Source organism: Neofelis nebulosa, chromosome 10 (assembly GCF_028018385.1).
Source record: "Neofelis nebulosa isolate mNeoNeb1 chromosome 10, mNeoNeb1.pri, whole genome shotgun sequence".
NCBI classification, from domain to species: domain Eukaryota; kingdom Metazoa; phylum Chordata; class Mammalia; order Carnivora; family Felidae; genus Neofelis; species Neofelis nebulosa.
In genome coordinates this window covers 88,866,004-88,891,998 of record NC_080791.1, presented here as the reverse complement: position 1 = coordinate 88,891,998, position 25,995 = coordinate 88,866,004, and the positions used below count along the sequence as shown (strand labels likewise).

The 25,995-nt window shown below is 38.1% G+C and overlaps 1 protein-coding gene across 2 annotated transcripts in view; it reads right to left on the bottom strand.

Moving 5' to 3' along the window:
* The window catches only part of PDHX (pyruvate dehydrogenase complex component X), a 72,819-nt gene that overhangs the window by 8,978 nt on the left and 37,846 nt on the right, over positions 1 to 25,995 (bottom strand). For both annotated transcript variants that reach the window (XM_058688612.1, XM_058688613.1), the window contains exons 5-9: positions 23,956 to 24,054; positions 15,733 to 15,907; positions 13,312 to 13,459; positions 5,489 to 5,547; positions 1,990 to 2,148 (exon numbers count right to left, since the gene is read on the bottom strand). In XM_058688612.1, the coding sequence (XP_058544595.1) occupies positions 1,990 to 2,148; positions 5,489 to 5,547; positions 13,312 to 13,459; positions 15,733 to 15,907; positions 23,956 to 24,054 (640 nt within the window). The remainder of the gene's footprint in view (positions 1 to 1,989; positions 2,149 to 5,488; positions 5,548 to 13,311; positions 13,460 to 15,732; positions 15,908 to 23,955; positions 24,055 to 25,995) is intronic.

Genomic DNA, 25,995 nt, shown 5'->3' with positions numbered 1-25,995 from the left:
AAATTCACGGAGCACCTACTATCTCCATGCACTCTTTCTTCTAGAATTGGATATATGGCAAGAGCAAGACTGTCAACATCAGACAGGAAGGAACAGAGAAGGATCAACAAATAAAGAAATGAGGTGATCTCAGAGAATGATCAACTGCAGGAACACAATAACACAGGATAATGTCAGGAAGCTACTTCAGCAATGGAAGCCACAGGAGCCCTAAGAAAATGGCTCGTGAATTGAGAAAAGCCCCGATTGAAATAAAACCTCACCTCTACTGCTTTCTAGATGCATCACCGTGGGCAGATTTCTTAACGGCACTAAAACTCCATTTCCTCCATTTCAAAATGGGGGAAGTAAAGTTTCAACTAAGATACGGGGCTGATTAAATACAGTGCTTAGCCTGGTGTCTCACACATGCTAAGAAGAGAGAGTGGAGTGTTGGGTCACAGGCGGCAGGGTGGGAGGGGGTGGGAGGGGGTGGGAGAGGGTGGGAGAGAGAAGCAGGGAGAATAAGAAGCATAGAGGAGCAGCCAGCGCACACTGAAACTTAAGGGTTGCCAGGAATTACAGGAAAACCTCAAGGACTGTCACAGAGGCCCTAGAACATTCCAAAGGGTCAAGGCTGCCCTTCCCATTGCGGAGAGGCTGCTCACACTGCTTCCTTACACCTCAACTTAGCTTCCTTCAGAATATAAGAAAATGGGAACGCTAACACTGCTAATTTAAGAACTATGTATTATCATAGTAAAATTAGTAAGTTGGTCAAAAGCAAAGAGACTTTCCTATAATGCTTAATTTAAAAAATTTAATATATAAGAAATACATAAATATTAAAAATAAGAAAGATATAAAAATACGTAAGAAAATTCTAACTTTATAGTGAAATTTAACCTCATTTGAATTTCACAAGAACACTAATAATACATGTATTCTCATTGTTGTTGAAAACTTTTGATGACTAAAAGGCACACAACTATCTTAGTAAACTACTTTGACTTCTGAATTGGTCGAACTAAGTCACCACTCAATTAAGAAAAACAGTTGCATTTTTATCTATAAAACACACATTCTGCTAATCTTTTCAAAGAGGAGCAAAGAAAGAGCTAACAATGTCCATTCCACTAAGGCCAGCATTAACTGTATCTAACTCGAAGATTCTAAGAGTATGCTTTTAAAAGCAGATTAACTTGTGTTCGTGTATTTTGGGCAAGTACATCTACGACGTGTATACTGTCAGCAACCCAAAGAAATCTTATCTTCTACTTTTAAAAGTATACTTGCTCGTCCACTATGTATATACAACTGGTCTTTGGTAAATAAAAAAAAGAGAAGAATCATTTATCTAAATGAGTCTGAAATGTTCCATTCTAATGCTGTAAGAGGGGTGACACTTCCGTCAAAAAATACCTCTGGAAATTATACAGGCTGTCAGAGCCCATCTATTGCCCGTGTTCCCATGCTGTTCAATGGGATATTCTGGGGGAAATCCCACTCCTCCATATTGGAGCTAGAAAAACTGCTTTTAAAGAAACTCAGGAAAAATCCAGTACTTTTGCTTCTGGAAAATGAAGGGCTTTTAGTGGTCTCAATTGTAGAGAGGAAATGAATAAAATTAGTTTTGAAGAATAAAACACTGTGAACAGTGAGATCTACTCACCACCTTCAGAGAAATACAGTTTCAGCTGTAACTTTAAAACTATCTAAAATACCATCTTTAGAGTGGAATTCTAGACTTTGGGAAATAAAGCATTCACCTGTAACTTGAATACAGTAGACCCTAATCTATCTGTATGTTATTTCTGAATTTTTGAATATTAAATTTTCTTAAAATGGTTCCTACCTAGATAAAACCTTAAAAACTTTCATACACAATTGACAATCACTTGAAAATACTAATACATAAATATCTCTATCACAGTGTGACTAGATCATGTCAAGACTTTACCAGAGAGTAAATACTAACGTTTTGAAAGCACAGGATTTCCTAAGACATACCTTTACAGAGTCAGCAATTTCCCATATACCCTTAGCGGCAGCATCTTTTATGATTGGCGTAATTAAACCTTTATCTGTTGCCACAGCCACTGAAATGTCAATAAAGGGCAGTTGCTTTGGGCCCTCTCCATCCCAGCTTACATTAACATCTGGCATTTGCTATGAAACAGAAATAGAAAAAACATGTCACTAAAGAAGCAGCTTTAGAGCAAGGCGGTTACAGAAAAATAACTAAAATTATTCTGCATTTTTGAAAGTGAATATAGGTGGACAGAGCAAACAAATGAAGATCTGGTTTGAAACAATGATTTGGATCTCAGTGTTAAATGTCATCTATGTTTGGGAAGAATAAACATACCATCTTTTTTGAAGCAAGCTTCAGGAAACACTGATGGACCTGTTTTGATCGCTGTATACTAAATCATGGCTAAAAAAAGGTCTCATTGTTAAATCTGATTACTAAAAAGCATTTAACATTTGCCATACTTCCTGCCTCATACGGTGATCAACATGGCCTTAAGGAGAAGAGAAGAAGGGAGGGGAGCGGGTAGCAACATTCAGCCACATAATTCCTGAGGCATGTAGACGGCGCAATTATCTAGCGCAGCCCTGGCGGATATCATCCGGCCCCTAATAAGTGACTTCTGTATTTAAGAGAGATTTCCCAGGCTTCACCAACATATGACAGATACTGTGTATGAGCATGCATATGTTTAATATACATACAACTACACAGAAGACGAAAAGAGCAGAGGAAATGGCTAAACGCCTGGAGCCCGTGTATACTGACACTGTTGCCAAGTATCGGAGAAAGTGATGGTGAAAAACAGCAAACACAGACGAATTTCTCTTCCCACTCTTCGCTTGGGTAACAGCCTACCTAAGTGTACTTCTGAGCCCTCCCCGAAGAGGCCTTTCCCACTGTGCTCCTCCCCGGCCTGTTATGTTCACTCCTGCTGCTTGTTCATTCGAAGTCATCAAAGCTCATTTGTCAAAAGCAGACACGGTGAAGTCGCAAACCCCCCGAAGATTTTAAATTCTTACAGAGGACGCTAAAGTAAAAGAGGGGGAAGAAAAGCCCCTCCCAAGTAAGGAATATCTGGCAAAAGAAGTGTAATTATGCAGCCATGCAACAAAAGCCCAGGGGACATGGTCTCAGTTGTAGGCAAAGGAAAATTCATACCCTTAAACTTTCTTATTCGTATTTATAATCATTATTTCACATTTTCTAATAAAATATTTTCAACCGAAGTCTAATCTAATTCTACTCTGCAGCTAAGGAAATGACGGAAGGAATACATAAACAATATAAAAGACTGAGCACACAAATATACATTAATAACAGTGAGACAGGGTCTAGAATAATGCCAGCCTTGAGGACATTACGATATTAGAAGAAACAGATTTAAATAACATTAGGCTAGTTAAGTTTGGGAATCCAGATGAAATGAGTGATTTTCTGGGAATATAGAAGTTTCCAAAAGTGATTCAAGAAAAAGCTGAAAATTAAACAGCTCAATAATTATGGGGGAAAATGAGAAAGTCATCAAGTCTACCTCCTCAAAACAGAACTAGGCTGAGATATTTTTATTGGTGAATTCTATAAACTTCAAGAAATAAAAATCTTTATAATAAAGAAAAAAGTACAGAGAAAGGAAAGAGAAAAAGGATCCAAATTCATTTTAAGAAACCACCGATTTAAAAAAAACCTGATAAAACTAGCACAAAATTTAAATTACAATCATGATTCCTAATACAAAATTATGAAATGAAATGTAATGACCACCGGAGATTCACTTAAGGAGGGCAAGAATGATTCATAATTAGAAAATCACTAATACAATTCAAAATATTATTTGGTCAAAACACAAAAGCATATGAACCCTTAGATACGAATGGCTAAGAAAAGGCATGACTTTAAAATTCTCCATTACTGTATTGTCCAAGAAATAAAAACAAATTCCTTATAAGCATACTTTAAAGATAGCACTTAATACGCAGTGATCCAGAAAAATAGCCTGGTTATAGAAAGAAAGGCAGGACGGAAAATGGTGCAGAGCAGGAAGGCAGGAAGCCTGGGTTTCCAATCTACGTGTCCAGCCAGACACCCCACCGCTCACCTGCCTTCCTGGCCCCTCCAATGGGACACCATTTGGCTTCTCGAACTGAGTTACGTCCAAATCCAACTCTAGAACTCCTACCTCGAACCTGCTCCTCTCTCACATTCCCAATCTCTGCACGTGGAAAGCTCCATTCCTCCCAATGCTTGGGCCAAAGGCCTTGTCCTTTCTCTCACACCCCACATCCAATCCATCAGTAAATTTTGTTGGCTCTACTTTGAAACGTATCCAAAATCTCACCTTCACCCTAGCCACCCTCCAAGCTGCCCCCTGAGTCCACACCACTGTCAGGGTCCACAGCCTCCCAGGAGAGCACTGCTGCCCCCTGGCCTCTCTACAGGCTGCATTCCTCAAACCACCAGAACAGTCACTCCTTTTTCTTTGTAAAGGTGAAGTAGACCATCAGTCCTCTCTCAATCCCCTCCAAAGGCTTCCTTCCCCTTCAGAATAAAATCCCTAGTCCTTTCCATGGCCACCAAGGCTTCACCTACTTCAGGGCCCTCTCCACCTTCCCTCTTTTAATATCATCTGTCCAATCTCATCTCCTACCTTCTCTCTCCGAGGCACACTTTGTCCCTGGGGCCATGTCTGAAAGGCAGCACTCGCCCCTCCCAGCTGTTGTGTCCGTAGTTCCCTCTGCCTGGAGCACTCTTCTACCAGGTGTGTCTGTGGCTCACGCCCTCTTTTTTGGGCCTTGGCTCAGTTATCACCTTGCCAGAGAGGCCTTCCTTGCCTAACTGTGCACAATGACACCCCTACTCCGCTTTCTCTTGTTCCTCAATACTTTCACTATCTGACAAATACCGGTCTCTTCCATCCAGAGTGTAAGCCCCAGGAGAGCAGAAAACATGTAGGCGTTCGTTCACTATTGTACCTCTAATGCCTACAAAGTACTCAGCACAACACCGGGGACCAATTCGTATTTGCTGAATGGTCTCTATTCCGCTATAGTTAGTCGTAAGCCCCACTGATTCTCAGTTTCATTTGTATTACTGAGGGGGTAAGACTACATGATATATTTTTAGCAATAACGTTATAAAATTTTGGGGACTTAAAAATCAGAGTTCCACTTATCATATAAAAATCCCAAGACATGAGACTATTTAAAATTTTTTTTTAATGTTTATTAATTTTTGAGAGACAGAAAGAGCACGACTGAGGCGAGGCAGAGAGAGAGAGACAGAGACAGAGAGAAACACTTCTAATCTGAAGCAGGCTCCAGGCTCTGAGCTGTCAGCACAGAGCCCGACACGGGGCTCAAACTCAGAAGCCACGAGATCATGACCTGAGCCAAAGTCGGACGCACAACCGACTGAGCCACCCAGCCGCCCCAACATGAGACTAAAAGAAGCCAAAATTATTTGGGGTCTGCTACTTACTTTAAGGGTAACAGCTGCTGCCTTGATGATAAAATCGTTTACTGATACTTTAATGTCATCTGAAAGAAAAAGAAGCATATCAAAATTAGGGTTCATAATGAAACTTTAACATTGACCATTATGATTGCAAACTTATTCATTGACAAACCATAATGAAAAATATTGTAAGTTTTTGTTTATTCGCTTAGCAAAATTTCCCTGATTAGAAAAACTTATAGATGAGGCCCTGGATAAATAATATTAGCCATACATGTAGACAATTACTTCTGGAACTTGATTATAATTCTTTTAAAGCTTAGATATCATATACAAGAACTTGAAGGATACATTATAACCGTAATTAGAAAGAACCAACTCCTGTCTCTAAAAACACAAATGGTCTCCCTATATAGATTCAGATGATTCATTTTTTTCTCTCATCCTTTTCAAATGTCTTCATTCTGCATGAGCTTTATAATATATTGATTATACTAGACAGTGGTAACACACTTTAAAGATATCTATATCTATCTATTTATCTATCTATCTATCCATCCATCCATCCATCCATCTAGAAAGAGATTTCTTACTAATGGAGTGGACACCAAAAAAATTTAAGACCAATGAGCTGCTTTTTAACTTAACAAAACAGGATATAGCAAAGGCCAAAGATGAAGCAATGTTGGCACAGGTCCTGGTGCAACGAACAAAATGAGGTTTTCTGTCTAGTTTTATGGTGATTCCATTAAATCAATTTCCTTCCAGTATACATAATGATTTCAAGGTAAAGCTGAGGTCCCCTCCCTTCCCACAGAGCTGATCATAACTTAAGCATTTGATTTATACTTTTGCTTTTCCAGGAGGGTAGGAAAGTATCGAAAAATGTAAACTACACTTGATTCTCTATTGCAATGGCTTCTAGACAAAGCGTTTAAGATAAAGATCTCGTCAATGGTAGGTGGCAAGATAAACAAATCCCGTTACTATAGTATCATGGAATTGTATGTGAACAATAGCTCATTCCCAAGGCATGCTGGAGATTTCAGAAAGACACTAGATGAATTACCATAAACCCAAATACTGCCAAACTGTCATGGTAAGAGTCACCTGCTCATCCAAATCATTGCTCTTTTAATTCAGATTTCCAGAGACATATTTTTGTTTGCTTGTTTTAAATCTCTTTATGAGTAGAAATGTGAGTGGATTTCCAGTGCTTAGAGAATTTTAATGATAACCACATATAAAAGACTTGGTCTACATAAATTCCAGTATGTGGACAGATACTAGGAACTCATTATGCTTACTCTTCATGGCTCCCTCAACCTCCTTCTCACTTTATCTACTATCCATAGGTATCCACAGTGAAGACTTCCCAAACCATCCACCGGCTGATGATTCCCAATCTACTGCCTGAGTCCACAGTGCTCACTTAAATTCTCTGCCCTCATCATACTCCAACATTTAGTACTCTTGAGTTGATCACTTTCTTCACCTCAAAACACTGTCTCTTACTGGCTCCTGTGTCACTATACTCTCCATTGTTTTCTTCCACTCTTTACCACTTACTCATTTTCTATCCCTTCCTCTCAAAGGTGGAATCTTCCCAGGCAAGAACTTCCTGTTCCATGACTTTCATACCATTCATATGCTGATGATTCCTTCAAATGCTACCTCTAATCCCCATGCATCAGGAGCTTCAGGCTTATTATATGTCCAATTTCTCACATGACATTTCTCTTAGGCACTGAAAACCAAAAAAGTGCAAAGGAGATTTTTTTCAAGTTATTTTATTTTTAACTCTTTATTACGAAAATTTTCAAATATATAGAAAGGAGACTGTTGGTGACATTGACTGAGAAGAATAAGAAATAGTTTGTGAGGGAATATCAAACATTTTCATTTGCCTATCATTACAAAACAGTGCAGACAGGCTTATAGAATACTATATTATAACTATACAAGAAAGAGGACTGGAGATAAATAATGTGGGCTCTAAGAGCCCCTCCTCCCCGAAAATTCCTAATTGCAAAGACATACCAAACTTGGGACCATGAAAAGATACTAGACTAATCCATCCCTCCACTGAAATAGTACTGTTTCCTGCCTCATGAAAGGAAGAAACAAGGAAAATTATTCCCCTAATGATCTCTATATCATGACTAAGCAAGTACACTTAATATCTATAAAGAGAGATTCCAGGGTTAACTTTTTGAATACAGAGAATTTTCTTAGAAGTAGCTTTCCATTTATTTCCTTGAACTTTTAAAAGCTGTCAGGGTGTCTTTGTATGAATTCTTCAAAGTGTGTATCTAAATTGAAATATCAGTTCTGTTGTCACTTAACATGTAGAAACCCAGAAGAGAATGTTTTTCCCACCGTAATAGAGCAGAAGAAAAGCAGAAGTTACAAAATCACAACTTTTCTTGAGTCCATTAGGGAGCCAAGGTTACAAGGCAAACAAGTGAACTGAACGTCAAGGGTGATGGCTCCCCTCTGAGGAAGGACGAGCACACAAAATGATTAACCGCTGTTGGAATATGGGAAAGTACAGGACAAAGTATGGGACAATGCGCATGAACAAAGGGGGTATCAGCAGACAGATGGAAACTATAAAACAGCATTCGAACGGACATCTCAGGGAAAAAAAACATGCTATCAAAGATAAAGATTTTTTTTGTTAAGATTCACAGACTAAACATAGCCAAGAAAAGAGTCAGTGACATTGAAGCTAGATCAACAAAAATTATCCAAATGGAAACACAAAGAGGAAAAAAAAAAAGATTAAAAAAAAAAAAAAAAGAATAGGGGATCTAAGAGCTTTAGACAATTCAAACAATTGAGTATTTATAATCAGAGTTCCAAAGAGAAAACACATGAAGCAGAACATAAGTGAAATATAATGGCTAGGAGTTTTCCAAAATTAATGAAAGACAACAAACCACAAATCCAAGAAGCTGAGAGGAAACCCCAGCAGGATAAATACAGTATAAAAAAAACGCTAAAGCATATAATAATCAAACTGCTAATGGAGAAAATCTTGAAGACAACAGTGCTGGAGGGGAGACATCATTATAGAGGGGAACAGAGATATTAAGAACGGCAGCAGATATTTGGCAAGTCAGAAGATAATGGAATGGGATCTTTCTTTCAAGTAGTGAAACCAAAAATCTTTTTACTCAAAACTCTATACCCAGCAGAAATACCAAGAACGAAGGAGACACACCCATCAGGATGGTTGCCAACAAGTGTTGGCAAGGATGTGGAGAAACTGGAACCCTTGGGCACACCTGATAGGAATGCAAAATGGTACAGTCACAATGGAACACAGCATGGCAGCTCCTCAAAATATTACAAATAGAATTACCGTATGTTCCAGCAATACTTCTGGGATAGACCCAAGAGATGTGAAAGCAAGGACACAGAGAGCGATGTATACCCCCTTGTTCATAGCAGCATTATTGACAAGTCAAAAGGTGGAAGCAACCCAAGTGTCCACTGACATATAAATAAACAAAACATGGTAAATACATATAATAGAATATTATTCAGTCTTAAAAAGGATGGAAATTCTGACACATACTACAACATGGATGAACCTTCAGACAATACACTAAGTGAAATAAGCCAGTCATAAAAAGACAAGCCCTATATGATTCCACTCATATGAGGTACTTAACAATAGTCAAATCCATAGAGACAGAAAGCAGAACGCTGGCTGCTAGACAAAGGCTGGGAGGAGAGGAAAATAGGAAGCTATCATTTCAGTGGGTATAGAATTTCAGTTCTGCACCATGAAGACTTTTGTGGATAAATTGCTGTGGTTGCACAGCAATGTGAAAGGATCATTATCCCTAAGCTGTGCACTTACACATGTTTAAGATGGTAAATTTTATGTTACACATATTTTGCCATAATTAATAATTAAACAAAGGGAAATACATGAAGGAGAAATAGACTTTTTTCAGATAAAAGCTGAGAATATATTGCCAGCCAACCTATATTATAGGACACATTAGAGGAAATTCTTTAGCCGGAAGTAAATACCAGACAAGCATTTTGTATCTATATAGAGAAATGAAGAAGGCCAAAAAATGGTAAAAAGAAAATGGGCAAATGCAAAAAGACTTTTTTCCCCGCATTTTTAAAACTAAAGTTTGTTTTAAACATAATTGATTTGCTAAAGCAAAAACATACCAGACATATATGCTGGTGCTTATACCACATGTGGTAATAAAACATGACAACAAAGGCACAAAGGATAGAAGGGAGAAAATCGAGTATGTTGTTGTAAAGTTCTTACGTTACACATGTAACGTGTAACGAAGGGGTGTGATACAAATTTGAAGGTAGGCTGTGATGAGTTAAAGAATTATATCGTAAACCTTAAGGAAACCACCACGTAGAAAGAGAAAGGTAAAACAGAAATAAAATGGAATTAAAAAATTAAAAGGCAACCAATCCAAAAAAAAAAAAAAAAGGTAAGAAAAAACAAAGGACAAAATTACTAAATGTGAATGGTCCAAACACCTTAATTAAAAGAGTATGGATTAGATTAAAAAATAAGGGGGCGCCTAGGTGGCGCAGTCGGTTAAGCGTCCGACTTCAGCCAGGTCACGATCTCGCGGTCCGTGAGTTCGAGCCCCGCGTCAGGCTCTGGGCTGACGGCTCGGAGCCTGGAGCCTGTTTCCGATTCTGTGTCTCCCTCTCTCTCTGCCCCTCCCCCGTTCATGCTCTGTCTCTCTCTGTCCCAAAAATAAAATTAAAAAAAAAAAACAAAAAAACCAAAAAAAAAACGTTGGAAAAAAAAAAAAACGTTGAAAAAATAAGAAAATTATTTGCTGTCTGCAAGAAGTCAGTTTAAATATAAAGACAGGGACACCTCAGTGGCTCAGTCGGTTAAGCGTCTGACTTCAGCTCAGGTCCCGATCTCGCGGTTTGTGAGTTCGAGCCCCATGTCAGCCCCATGTGCTGACAGCTCAGAGCCTGGAGCCTGCTTCGGATTCTGTGTCTCCCTCTCTCTGTCCCTCTCCCACTATTGCTCTGTCTGTCTCTCTCCCTCAAAAAAAAAATAAATTTTTTTAAAAATTAAAAAATACAAAGACAGATATATTACAAGTAAAAAGATATAAAAACATCAATCAAAGAAATTTGGACTGACTGTATCAATATCAGATAAGGAAGGCTTCAGAGTAAGAAATATTACGCCACGAATGAACAGGGACATTCCATGACGCATCTATTCATCAGGAACACATAAAATCCTAAATGTGTTCTGTGCCTAATAACACATCCTCAAGATGATATAATACCAACAGTACTCAAAGGGAAAACAGACAAATCCTAATCGTAACCAGGGATTCTCAACACTCTTCTTTCAAGAATGGACAGAACACGTAGGAAATCAGAAAGGATATGAAGACATGAACACTACTCCCAGCCAACTTCACCTGACATTTACAGAACACTCCTCAGAGGTAGAACACACATTCTTTTCAAATACACATGAAACATTCATCAAGATAGACCATATTACGACTCTAAAATCTCAACAAAAGTTAAGATTTACATCATACAAAGCATGTTCTCTAAGCACAATGGAGTTAAGCAAGAAATCATAAAAGAAAGGCTGAAAAGCCCTAAATATTTGGAAATTATATTTACACTTGCAAATGATTCGTGGATCAAAAGACACATCACAAGGAAAATTAGAAAACATATTGAATAGAAAGAAAAATAAAACACATCAAATTTTGTGGAATTCATCTAAAGCACTGCTGAAAGGGACCTTAAAAGCATTATATGCTTATGTTAGCATCAAGGTTTATTATATGATATTGATCTCACCTTTCACCTTAGGAAACTAGGAAACTAAGGAGCAAATTAAACCCAAAGCAAACAGAAAAAAAAAAAGGAATAAAGGTGGCAGCAGAAACCAATGAAAAGAAAATTAGAAAAACAATGAAGAAATTGTATGAAATTAGGTGACTGTTTGAAGAGATCAATAAAATTTATAAATCTCCAGCCAGATTGATCAAGAAAGTCAAAAGACACAAATTACTAATACTGAAAATGGAGACATCACTTCAGATTATATAATGTTAGAAGTACTATATAGTAAGGTAATATTATAAACAACTTTATGCCAACGACCCCTTTATCCATAGTTCTGCTTTTCACAGTTAACAGCAGCCCAGAGGCAGATGATCCTCCTTCTGACATACTGTCAGAGGGTCATCAATACCCTAACACTATGTCCCAATGCCTACATCATTCACCGTGCGTCATCTCACCACGTTGGCATGTTATCACCTCACATCATAACGAGAGGGGCGAGTACAGCACAGTAAGATACTTAGAGACAGAGAGACCACGTTCACTTAACTTTTATTACAGTATTCTACTACAGTGTTCCATTTTATTATGATTGTTGTTAATCTCTATGTCTAATTTTTAAGTTAAGCTTTATCATAGGTATGTATGCACAGGAGAAAACATAGTATATACAGGGTTTGGTGCCATCAATGGTTGCAGGCATCCACTGGGGGTCCTGGAATGTATTCCCTGTGGATGAGGGGGGACTACTGAAAATTTTATCACTTAGATGACATAAACAAATTCCTTGAAAGACACAAACTACTCAAGCTCATTCCAGAAGAAATCGATACATCTATTTTTAAAAACTGAATTTGTAGTTAAAAGTCTTCCCACAAAGAAAATCAAAGGCCTAGATAGACAGTCTCATTGGTGAATTCTACCAAATAATTAAAAAGGAAATAAAATCAATTCTACCCAAACCTTTCAGAAAATAAAGGAGAAGGAAACATTTCCTAATTTATTCTGTGAGATCTGGTAACAAACCCAAGAAAAAAACAAACAAACATCTTTAAGAAAACCACAGGGTAGTATTATTCATGTGCACAGGTATAACAATTCTTAGCAAAATTTTAGAAAATGGGATCAAGAAATATATAAGAAAATTAACGATTGATGAGTTTTATACAAGGAATACAAGTTTATTCAACATCTGGAAATCAACCAAAATAATTCATCAAAATAACAGAATGAAAAAGGAAACATTATCTCAAAAGATGCACAAAAGCATTTGACAAAATTCAACATCCGTTTATGCCTAAAACTCTCAGCAAATTAGGAATATGAATTTCCTCAACTTAAGGAATCTACAAAAAACCTACAACTAACATTAAAGACTGAATGTTTTCTCCTAAGACCAAGAACGAGGCAAAAATGTCTGCTTTTGCCATTTATATTCATCATTGTACCAGAGGTCTTAGCCAGTTCAAAAAAGCAAGAAAATGAAATCAAAGCCATACAGATTGGAAAGAAAGAAAGAAAGAAAGAAAGAAAGAAAGAAAGAAAGAAAGAAAGAAAGAAAGAAAGAAAGAAAAGAAAACATCAGTTCATGCTAAAAATTCCGAAGTCTCCCAGCAACCTTAGTTTTAACTAATTTGCTGGGAGGTACATTACAAATTTCATAACCTGAAAGTTCATTTTGAAAAAGATATAAAAAATTAAAACTTGTATAAAGAAGAGTGATATCTAAGATATATGTAAAATCTAAAACATTTTTCAATCATTTTGGATTTTTTACTTTCTAAAATGTTAAGGATTGCTTTGTTCAGATATCATACCAAAAACATGATTTACTCAATACAACGGAATCGGTTTGTTTCTTATAAGAAAAGTGAACCAATTCTTTTCTTTAGTACTAAAATACACCCAGATGATGAAACCAAAATAAAAAGCTGCACAATGTGCCTTTGTAAGTAAAGGATTTCACAACAGTTAGCACATGTACTGTATTAAGTAAATTTAACTTTACTAACCTCTGACCAGACTTTGTCTAGCTTTTAAAACAGCTCCAAGGTCACAGTCAGTAGTAGCATATGCATGTGGTACAGTACTTTTAGATTCAGTTAACCTCTTGGCAATAACTCTTCGAATATTGCTAGCAGGGATTTCAGTGAACGTGCCCTGCAAAGAAATTGCAATCTGTCCATTAAACCATAAATGGAAGTGGAAAAAGCAAATTCTAATACTATAATCTAGTCTCAGTCACTTAACTCTTGGTAATTAAAGATTAACAGAGGAAAAATACTATTAAAAATTCTTAGTATAAGGAGGAATATAAGAAATCCAGAGAGCTTTAATTTTATAGTATACAACTGTAGAAAAAATTGGTAAAATCCATGTCTTAGTTATAAATGAGAATCTTATGTTACTTTGTAGAAGATGATCAAAAAGAAACCTACCAGGTCATGAATAATTCTCCCATGGGTGTGTGTATGGGACAGAGACAGACAGACACACACATACCACTGTAAGCAGCTTGTTACAAATATCACTTAATAAAACTCAAAGCGGGGCGCCTGGGTGGCGCAGTCGGTTGGGCGTCCGACTTCAGCCAGGTCACGATCTCGCGGTCCGTGAGTTCGAGCCCCGCGTCAGGCTCTGGGCTGATAGCTCGGAGCCTGGAGCCTGTTTCCGATTCTGTGTCTCCCTCTCTCTCTGCCCCTCCCCCGTTCATGCTCTGTCTCTCTCTGTCCCAAAAATAAATAAAAAACGTTGAAAAAAAAAAATTTATTAAAAAAAATAAAACTCAAAGCATCCAACACATCAACAAACCAACAACAGACAATTCCTACTTATAAAAATGGTGTGTAGTAGAAAAAGATAATATACTGGATAATCTGCCAAACTATTTCTATTTTGGTTTGTAATTTAAAAAGAAATCCCATGAGTATATTTCCTAAAAATTCATAATAAAAAGTATAAGTGAGATAATAAAATCTTCCTATAACTTACTACAGCTTTTCCACTCTGTTCTTTGAAACTCTAACAAAAAGCAGGATGGACATAAAACTACCTGTGATTCCTTCCTTGTCCTTCACTCCACTCTGGGACTAGATCACAGTCACTTCTAATCAAGCAGCTAAAAATATACCTGAGTCCTTAGGAAACTAAACACTTTATGTTAGTAAAGTATCTGTTCAGATAGAATGAATGCTCTCTGTATACCATAAAAATTTGAAAGTAAGGTTTATCTTCCTAATTTGAATAACCTACTTCTTAAAAACAAAGATTTGATTACACATAAATTTTTTGTATATGAAGTCACGAATCACGAATTTACATTAAAAATTGTTTCCCATGAAATTTATACTGTCTGCAAATTCTTTAAAATACTATACTGGAATATATTTCTCCATTAGAAAGAGCAAGATAGGTTTGTTTATTTTTTAAGTGCCCAGTTTTTTTTTTTTTTTCCCCTTTCAGTTTTACATGAACCTGATTATCCTGCATTTCTTCTGATGGGAAACAAATGACATGAAAGATACTAAGAAAGGGAGGTAAAAAGAGGCAAAATGGAATATTCTGACAACAAAAAAGGGCTGTTACTGCCTCCATCTGAGAAAGAATGACTAGCTATACAGTCTCTATAGTTCTTCACAGTCAGAGTATCAATTCCCTCAGTCAAGGGGCGCCTGGGTGGCTCAGCCTGTTGAGCGTCCGACTTCGGGTCAGGTCACCATCTAATGGTCCGTGAGTTCAGGCCCCATATCAGGCTCCAGCTGACACTGTACAGCCTGCTTTGGATCCTCTGTCCCCCCCTCTCTCTGCCAATCTCCCGCTCATGCTCTTTCTCTCTCAAAAATAAAAATAAACATTAAAATAAAACAGCCACAGATGAGGGCTAGTGGTGGCTACCAACTATTAGTACCACACCAGAGAAAAGCTACGTGAAAAGCAGCATGATTAAAGAGCCTACTTATATGGCACTGGACTTGAAAGTCAGCACCACACAAACTGGGTTTGTGCTAGGAGTCTGCATGACATGAAGTATCTGGAGAATTTTTTCTTTATCACTGTTAGCTACTACTAAAATGGATTGGTAGAATTACACGTAAACAGACAGCTGGGGTGCCTGGGTGGTTCAGTGAGTTAAGTGTCTGACTCTTAATTTTGGCTCAAGTCATGATCTTGCAGTTTCCTGAGTATGAGCCCCAAGTTGGGCTCTGGGCTGACGGTGCAAGAGCCTGCTTGGGCTTCTCTCTCTCTCTCTCTCTCTCTCTCTCTCTCTCTCTCTCTCTCTCTCTGCCCCTCCCCCACTCATGATGTCTCTCTCTCTCTCTCCCAAAATAAATAAACTAAAAAAAAAACCCAAAAAACAGACAGTAATGGTTCTTATTGGGTTCCTAGTTCTCACTTAAGTCCGAAAACATAAAAATCTATTCAAATGATATTACCACTACATTCGGTTGTCCAGGAGTTGAGACCGGTGGGATCATCGGCCGTGTGTATGGTGATGTGGCCATGGCCTGTGGGGGCAGAGGCACTGCGGGAGTAGCTAGAGGGGCTGGGGTGGGTCTGGATTCAGTAAACTTGCCCGTTTCTTTCAACTGGACCAGTTTGAGAGCATCCCTGAAGAGAGAGATAACCACGATTAGCAACAAGGAATAGAAGAGAACGTTTAGAAAATGGAGATAAGGAGGGAAGGTACTGAAATAGAGAGATGTCAAGGCTGTGATGCAAAATGAATTACTTGAGTTACACAAGCAAATCTTATCTGGTCTGCTGATTCATATTATTCACCCAATGGCTACAATATTTGGACATTTTCAAAAACCAAACAATTTGAATTATATCAAAGTTTGGGGCGTAGATACCTTTAAAAAGGAAATTAGTCCTTTTCTTGGGGGGGTGGCATTTGGTAGACGAACAATTCTCAAACCATACTCTCATTCTTTATACTTGTCAAATAATTTTCACATGGCATTCAGAAAATGCCAAGTTTCTGATGACTTTTATTAGTATATTTACTAAATTACTGGATTTTCTAGTGTAAATAACCTTGTTATGGTCAGAAACTCATACCATTTTAAATATTGCTCAAAATGTTAACAGCATCATCTCATGAAATAAACCTACCCCACAGCATCATTCAGAATGAAAGATAACTAAACTAGTAACAGACTTACCCTGCATTAAAGGTATCTTTGTTTTTTAAAAGGATGTAAGTGGATTACTAAACATACCAAGCTTTCAATTCATGCTAAGTTATAGTGGGTATGAAATAGTACATTTTCTTAAACAAAATGCCTTCTCGAAAATTACCTGATAATTTACCTGATAATTTAAAAGAACTCTTTTCAAAAACAGAATTTTATAGTAAAAAAAATGTTTTAATCTAAAAACTTTTTCAAAAAGGTTATGTAATCTAAAAACAACTTCAGGGTGACACTAATTTAAAGGCAATTTACATCCTTTAAATTTCTCAAACACGGTTAATTATTTGTTATTGTTTACTGAAAGAATTGCTGAGGGCAAAAACCTAGCATCTGCCGGGCATGTCTGAAATTATCCTTCCCCGAACAAAACGTTTTTACTTAATATGGCAACACGGTAGGCAGAATTCTGAGACGGATGACCCCAACATTCTTGTATACACAGAATTATTATCTGGTTACACACCCTGCATAATCCCTTGTGTGGGCCTGTGAGTATGATGGATGCCGCTCCCATGATTAGGTTACATGATGTGACAAACGTGACGGATTTTGTACACACGATTCAGGTCCCAAATCAGCTGACATGAAGTTAATCAAAAAGCAAAAGGAAAATTACCCTGGCAGGATCAGACACATCAGATAAGCCCTTTAAAAGGAACCAGAAATTCTTTCAAGAAGAGATTTGAATAGAGAGAGACTCTCCTGCGGGCACCCGAGAAGCAAACAGGCATTTGTGAACAGCCCGGGGAGATGACCATGGGGCAAGGACCTGAAGGAGGTCTCGAGGAGCTAAGACCAGTCAGTCCTTGGCTAAGACCCAGTAAGGGGCTAGAGTCCAACAGCCCCAAGGAACTGAATTCAGCCAACAACCACGTGAGCCTGGAAGAGGACTCCAACCTTCAGATGAAGCCCAAGCCCTGGGCCAACACCTTGATTTCAACCTTGTGACTATAAGCTGAGAACCCAGTCATGCTGGGCCCTGGCTTCTGACCTACAGAATTGTTAGATGATAAATAAACGTTGTTTTAAGTTACTAAGCTTGTTGTAATTTGTTATGCAGCAACAGAAAATTGACCCAGGCAGGAATGCTCCAACCTGGGGCACATTATTAGAGGAATCCCCCAATGGGTCCTAATAGCATTTTTAGGAAGGAGGGTCCATGCTTTATACGCAGTCGAGAAAGGGGTGCATGGAGTTAACACCAAATATAACTTACTTGCTTCAAAGTTAAAGAGCTGACATTTAATATGAGAGGTCAGCTGACGAAGAAACCTTAAATGTTTTCTCATCTTGGATCCCTAACTAAGCATTCAAAGTGGGAGTAAAAGGGGCACCTGGGTGGCTCAGTCGGTTAAGCATCCCAACTTCAGCTCAGGTCATGATCTCGCTGTCGTGGGTTCGAGCCCCACGTCGGGCTCTGTGCTGACAGCTCGGAGGCCAGAGGCTGCTTAAGATCCTGTGTCTTCCTCTCTCTCTGCCCCTCCCCTGCTTGTGCTCTGTCTCTCTCTCTCTCTCTCAAAAATAAACATCAAAAAAAATTTTTTTAAGTGGGAGTAAAAGTAGAAAAATTAGCCTCTTATGTATGTATTGTGTTTATGCTAATTACATAATTTCATACCAGCCTGTGAGGGAGGTATTATTATTCCCAATTCAAAGATGAGTAAGTAGGCTCAGGGAGGTTAAATTCCAAGTCTAAGTCAGTATTTCTCAATCACCTACTCTGTTCCACGTGTCAAGGATACAGTGTTAAACAAGACACTTCCCATCAAACAGCTTTATTCTCTGTTATGTTAATCAGGCAAACAAATGACAGATAGTGATGTACTATGAAAAAAATAAAGCAGAATAACAGGATGAGTGACGGGTGAGGATGGGGGGCGCCTGGGTGGCTCAGTAGGGTAAGTGTCTGACTCTTGATTTCGGCTCAGGTCAGGATCTCACAGTTCATGAGACCGAGCCCTGCATCGGGCTCCATGCTGTCAGTGTGGATTCTCTCTCTCCATCTCTCTCTGCACCCTCCCCACCACTGCTTGGGCTCTCTCTCTCTCTTTCTCTCTCAAAATACATAAACTTAAAAAAAAATAAAATAAAATAGGGCAGATGGTCAGGGAATGCCTGAGGAGGTGGTATTCACGTGGAAAGACGAAGGAGCAAGCCTCGAGAAGAGCCCGGGGAAGCGTGTTTCCAGGCAGGGAGAGCAGCCAGGGAAAAGGCCTCTCTTAAGAACAGAAGGCAGGTCAGCACGAAGAGAGCAGTGAACAAGGGGAGGGGGTTGAAAGATGAAGCTGGAGAGGTGGGCAGCAAGCAGCCGCCAGGGCTGGCATCAAACCCAGGTATGGCCAACTTCAAAGCCTGTGCACGTTCTACCACTTTTCTAACAGCTTTATGCAATAGTATGCAAATATAAACCACGGCAGAGTCAGAATAATTTTTTCTCACATGAACAGATCAGAATAGAATTCAGCACATCTAGGATTAACAGCAAGTCTGGGACTGAATGAAAAAATGCAATCTATGTAATCCAAAGCTAAACATAGGACCTCCTGACCATGGTCTCCAACCGACCACACAAAAAGTTAGCATGGGCATAACCGGAGGCAGTGCTGGTTTTCAGGGCACGGGCAACAACACGGTGACGGGAACAGAAAGGACCGGGGAGAGGAGGAGATACGTGGCCTAGGGAATGACCTTGTGTACCGATAAGGCCTTGAAGGACAAGCTTACTTCTGTTTGGAAATTAATTTTTAATTTAGATTTAGAACCAAAAGCACCAGTTTCCAGTTAATTATGATAACATTTACATATGAAGTAAATGACTGGCAGCATCATTTCTGGGGATTTATGCCATGAGCCAAAACCCTAGCCAGATAAATAAAAATATGAGCATGGATATATAAGGCCTCTCTGTTGATTCAGAAAAATGCCTTCAATAGAAGATACTTAGCTTTTAAAGGTTCTTACAAATCACAGCTGAACGTTACTAGTCTCTTCCCATCATATAAAATACATCTCTCTCATAAAACCTATTACTAATCTGGGTTTTAAATCAAATTACAGTTTAGTATCAGAGTGGCATATCTAAAATACATTTTATTTTCTTTATATGGGGATCACTAGTTTACTCTCAGTTATCAGTTAAAAATAAGCAGATAAAAATAACAGGTAAAGAGACTAAAGAATCTAAAATGCCTGAATACACTGATTTAAGACTGGTCACACTAAACTGACACATCTTTATTTTTTTTTTAATTTTTTTTTAATGTTTATTTTTGAGAGAGAGCGTGTGCGAGAGCGAGCGGGGGAGGGGCAGAGAGAGAGGGAGACACAGAATCCAAAGCAGGCTCCAGGTTGAACTGTCAGCACAGAGCCGGACGTGGGGCTCGAACCCATGAGCCGTGGGATCATGACCTGAGCCGCAGTCGGGCGCTCAACCGACTGAGCCACCAGATGCCCCTAAACTGACACTATCAGCATAGGTATTACTATTTTATCAAGAAAAAAAATAGTTTAGTTTCATTCTTGTAGTAATTAAGATTCTTGGGTAGAACAGCTCTTAGTAAAGAATAAAAGCAAGAAGTCATTAATCATAAACAAGAAAACAGAAAATCAATTCTGGCCACTGCTTCACAGTCAGCTTTTATTGCTAATTTCACACTTACATACCTCATAAAGTATAAATGTTAACTATTGTTTAATGACAGCCAACAATTTAGTTTCTATAATGCAGAGAATGATTTTAATGATTCTGTCCATGAAATAATTAATCAGACTAGACTGAAGAATTAGGTAGGCATTAAAAGCTCTAAAAATTAGGAGAAAAACAAATACACCACACACTTCTGCACAACGGCAGAAGGCACCTTGGTGGTTCGCTCAGGGTAGAATCTTCTCTACCAGGATCCCTTAGAGAGTAATTCATTTGGGTGGGCAATGACTTAGTTTTCGAAAGAAATACTACTACAAGAATGCTAGACACTTGCCTGTCACCCTGGTCAGATTTCTGATGCTGTGATATGAATACAAACATTAACTACAACTATGATTTGAGACACAGATATACCAAAGATGTTAGGTTACAGGCAAAGAACTTAAATATATTCTCTCTAAAGGTGGCCCCAGCGCTCGTTTTCCTAAAATACTACATACACAGGCAAAACAAAGTCCACAGGCTTTTGCGCAACATATATTCTGAGCGATGTGTTTGGGCAACATTAAAATAGCAACCCTAACACTTAGGATCTACTTCATAAATACAGTGCATCGGAGGCACTTCTTCAGCAGTTGGAACTGATTTTTCTATTCCACTTGCATTTTTAGTTAACAGTGGAGAAAGGTAGGATGTCCCTCCAAATTCCAAGAATGTGCGCTAAGGGATTTGGGGGGAAGCTTATGTCAAAGCCTGCAGTTTTTCAATCTTATCAGAATATGACATTTTTGTAGATGACAGCAAGTCAAAGGTTTTCCCAAAGTCCACCTTAATGTTAAACTTAAAACACAGGCATCTTTAGTAGCATACAAAGCAAAAATCCTGAATAATGCATGCTTTCAAGGAACGGTTTTTCTCACGAAATCTTTTGTAATGTGTCAAAGTTTGAAGACCAAAGGTTGACTCCCTTATGATGCAGAGTTAAAGAATAAGGACAGGAAAGAGAACTGGATATGAGGAGGAGGAAGATGGCAAAAACATTAAACATGTAACTCTATTTTAACAGTGCTGCCTTTGTGCTGACGGCTCAGAGCCTGGAGCCTGTTTCCGATTCTGTGTCTCCCTCTCTCTGCCCCTCCCCCGTTCATGCTCGGTCTCTCTCTGTCTCAAAAATAAATGTTAAAAAAAAAAAAATTTTTTTTTTTAAATAAAAATAAAAAAAAGGTATTTGTTCATCACATATGTATTAAGCACACATGGAAAGAGAAGGGAGAAATGAAGAAAGCACTATTTCATTCTTCTGCTGTCACACCAATGAATTGCCTTCTAAAATGTCACCTGATAACCAACTTCAAAGACTTTTCTCAGATCACACGTTCTTAACTTTTTATCCAGTTCCTAGAAATCCTCCAAAACAGGAATTTCAGCCTTCTAAAAGTTTACCTCCTGATTATCTCAATTATAACTACTGCTCTACTACCTACCAAACCTCCCTCTCTAGTTCCAAAGTGTTTCCTGCAAATAACATTCACCTCGCTGATCCTGATGCCTGCGAGGCTCATCAGCACTGATGATAAGCTTCAGAGCCACCCCATCACTCACGCCACTGAGACAAATACTTTCCCAAAGCCCTTATTGTATTTATGGAGCCCAAATTTCATGACCCGGATCAGAATCCCAACTTCAGTCCTTGACTGGTTGCTATCCTGGTCTATTGCTCCACATTCAGTCCTTTACGAAGGCTTCTGGATTCTGTCCGTAGAACACTGTCTGCATCAGTAATCTCTCTTTTACTTCTTCCACACACATTCAAGCATTTTTTATCTTTTACCTGAATTACTTTATAAGCCTATTAATTTATCTCCTTACCTCAAGTATTTTCCTACTCCAGTTTATCTTATGCAAATTTGCAAAATTAATCCTTCTAAGGTACAGCTATGATTATTTGACATTTCACCAAATCTAAATCGATGATTAATGAATTAAATATAGACTCTTTGTCCCATCCCTCAGAAATATAGGTGAGTATCCCTGGTTATAAAGAAAGATGCTTTATCCCATTTTTACAGGGAGTTTACTGAAACATAGACTGGTAGATTAATAAAATTAAGGTATGAATAGTAGATACGAAATAGGGATTAATGTGGGAGAAAAACTAGGCTTAACTGGCTACCGAGATACTTAATTATAATTTTTTATGGCTACGATTTTAGGTCCTTTAACTAAAAATTCACAGCCCTAGGATGCTCTTTTTCAGTCAGGAGTCAGGACAGCTGATTTCCTGCTCATGTAGTATGGCAGAACTTCACAGGATGTGTTTAAGAGAACCACAGACACATGTTTGATGAGCAAATCAATAAGGCTATCATACAGATAACTGAGACTATCTAAGAATTAAGGAGGTACCGCTCCCCATAAAAATAATACACAAACATAAACTAATGCTTTAATGAAGACTAAAATAACCAATGGAAAAAAAAAAAAAAAAAAAAGAAAGGTCCCTTGGTCCAGCACTGCCACTTAATAGTTTCATAACCCTTGCCCCATCGCAACTTAAAAACTTTTAAGCCAGTATCACCGATCACTTTTTATCAATATTATACGAACAGGGAATAAGCATATTGTTTTAAGACATTAACTCAATTTGAAGAATTTAATATTACTGCCATAGCAATATAACATATATCACTACTGCAATTTTACATTAGTTCATATGCCTAAAGGATTAACCTTTGTCTTCCCAATAGACCAAGTTTGAATAGAGCAGGCGCTATCTGTTCTCATACACTCCTGAAAGAAACAAAATTTAAACAAATGGTAAAACATATCAGCGTTCTTGAACAGGAAGACTCAGGATCATCAAGATATCAATTCTTCCCCAACGTAACTTACAATGCGATACAATCCCAATAAAAACACCATCATCCCCCTGCGGAGTCCCGTCAGCAGGGCAAATGAATGGTTTAAAATTCATTGGAAGAATAATAAAATAAGAATAAACCAAGAAAACTGGTCTATTGAAAAAGAAGAGCAAGGATAACTCTTTCAAATTTTAAATTTTACTTGAGAATATTTATAATTAAGAGTGTGGTACTAAGCAAGTGAGGTACTAACTCATGGACAGTGAGATCAGTGCAACAGAAGACCTAAGAGGGCCAACTGCATATGGAAATCTCTTTGGTCATATCATTGACTAAATTCCAAACAGATAAGAATGAAAGTATTTTTAAAAGTATATATCTAGGTTTTAAAAATTTAAATGTGATTGCTAACTTATTTCAAGTAAACGTAAAACAATACAAAGGTTCACCACTCTGCACTCTAATTTTCTGCATTTATCACCATTTCTAAGGATCTGGCCTTGTTACCAAATTAGAACTGTTCTTCACTAATGCTGTAATTATTCAGAAACAACCCTTGCACAGAATATAATTTTACACTGCCAAAGCAATTAAAAATACAAAAGAACAGTATACATCCTTTTAAATCTTAACACTGAATAAGCTCTTCTTAAAATACTTTCAGAAAAGGATGATCATGATAAATAATGGAATTGGTTGTTACAAAAAGCACAAACAGGGGCACCTGGGTGGCTTGGTTGGTTAAACGTCTGACTCTTGATTTCAGCTCAGGTCATGATCTCACAGTTTTGGGAGTTTGAGCCCCGTGTCGGGCTTTGCGCTGACAGTGCAGAGCCTGCTTGGGACTCTCTTTCTGTCCCTCCCCTGCTTGCCCGCCCTCTCTGTCTCTCTCTAAATAAATAAATAAACTTAAAAAAAATTTTTTTAATTAAAAAAAAAAAAGCACAAACATACTCTTTAGTGAATATCCCCCGAGGGCCAGTGGCTGTGCCCTGGCTAGCATCCAGGGAGTGTTTTTCCAGAATATTACGGGCAGCTGGACTTAAACGGAACCTAAGAAGAAAACATGAAGAGATTAAGGAAACCAATAAACACTTAAATTTGAATCAAATGTACATAAACGTCAACAATTTTGCTGAAACTTAGAAAAATAAAAACTTACAATGAAATTAAAATGACTCCCAGAGATAGTCACAATAAAATAAATTAATCTGTATGAATCTGGTTTACTTTACTACCAAAACATTTCATACAAATTTACTTAGTTACTATTTCAAAATACTCTTTCAATAAGAGTAAATATTCAGGGTGCCTGGGTGGCTCAATCGGTTGAGTGTCCAACTCTTAATTTCAGCTCAGGTCATGATTCCAGGGTCATGACCCTGTGTCATGAGGATTGTCAAGGATTGAGCCCTGTGTTGGGCTCCGCGCTGAGCCTGCTTAAGATTCTCATTCTCTCTCTCTCTCTGTCTGTCTCTCTCTCTCTGTCTGTCTCTCCCCCTCTGCCCACCTCCCCTGCTCTCACTCTCTCTCTCAAAAAAAAAAAAAAAAAAAAAAAAAAGTAAATATTCAAAAGAGGAGAGCTTCTATTTCGAGTAATAATTTTTCAAATGGTTCCTAATCAAACACATCAATATGGAACTAGATAAATCATTCCTTCATTTTTTCTGTGTGTGGTAAAAATACATAAAATTTACAATTTAAAACATTTTTAGGTGTACAATTGAGTGGCATAAAGTACAATTACACCAGCCATCTCCAGAACTTTCATTCTCCCAAACTGAAACTCTGTCCCCATTAAACACGAACTCCCCACTCCCCTAGCTCCCAGCAGACAGCTTTCTACCCTCTTTACCAATTTGGCTACTCTGGGTAATTCACGTAAGTGGAATTACATTACATCTGTCTTTTTGTGGTTGGCTTATTTTACTTAGCATAATGTCTTCAAGGTTCATCCATGTCATGGTATATGTGTCAGTGTTTCCATCCTTTCCAAAGCTGAGTAACATTTCACTGTATGTATACGGCACATTTTGGACACCTGAGTTGTTCCCATCTTTTGGCTACTGTGAATAACACTGCTATACGTGGTTATACAAATATCTCTGAGTTCCTGCTTTCAACTTTTTTGAGTATATACCGAGAAAAGGAATTGCTTGAGTATATACCGAGAAAAGGAATTGCTTGAGTACATACCAAGAAAAGGATCATATGGTAATTCTATTTTTAATTTTTTAGGAACTGCCATGCTGTTTTCCAGTGATTGCACCATTTTACATTCCTACCAACAGTGCACAACTGTTGTAATTTCTCTGTCAACACATTATTATCATTATTTTTTTTTAACAATAGCCAATCCAATGAATGTGAAATGGTAGCTCGCTGTGGCATTGACTGTCAATTCCCTAATGATTAGGGACACTGAGCATCTTTTCACATGTTTATTGGCCATTCATACATCTTCTTTGGACAAAAATATATATCTGAGTACTTGGCCTATTTTTTAAAAAAATTTTCTAATGTTTATTTATTTTTGAGAGACAGAGACACAGAGCACCAGTGGGGGAGGGGCAGAGAGAGGGAGACCCAGAATCCGAAGCAGGCTCCAGGCTCTGAGCTGTCAGCACAGAGCCCGACGCGGGGCCTGAACCTGCAAACGGGGAGATCATGACCTGAGCCAAAGTCGGACGCTTAACCAACTGAGCCACCCAGGCACCCCTACTTTGCCTATTTTAATTGAATTGTTTGTTTTGTTGTTGTTGAATTGTATCCTTTATTTTTTTTTTTAAAAGACATTAGTATTTACATGAAAGCATTATTTTAGATTTACTCCAAAGAGTTAAGAGGCAAAACACTTACGTTGATTATTAGACATGGAAACTGAGATATACCAAAAGGCCACACAACTACTGAGTGTCCACTCTTCAATTATGACCTTTAGGCAAAGCAGCTGATACAAATAACTATACAGTTTGATAAAGATGTGACAACTGA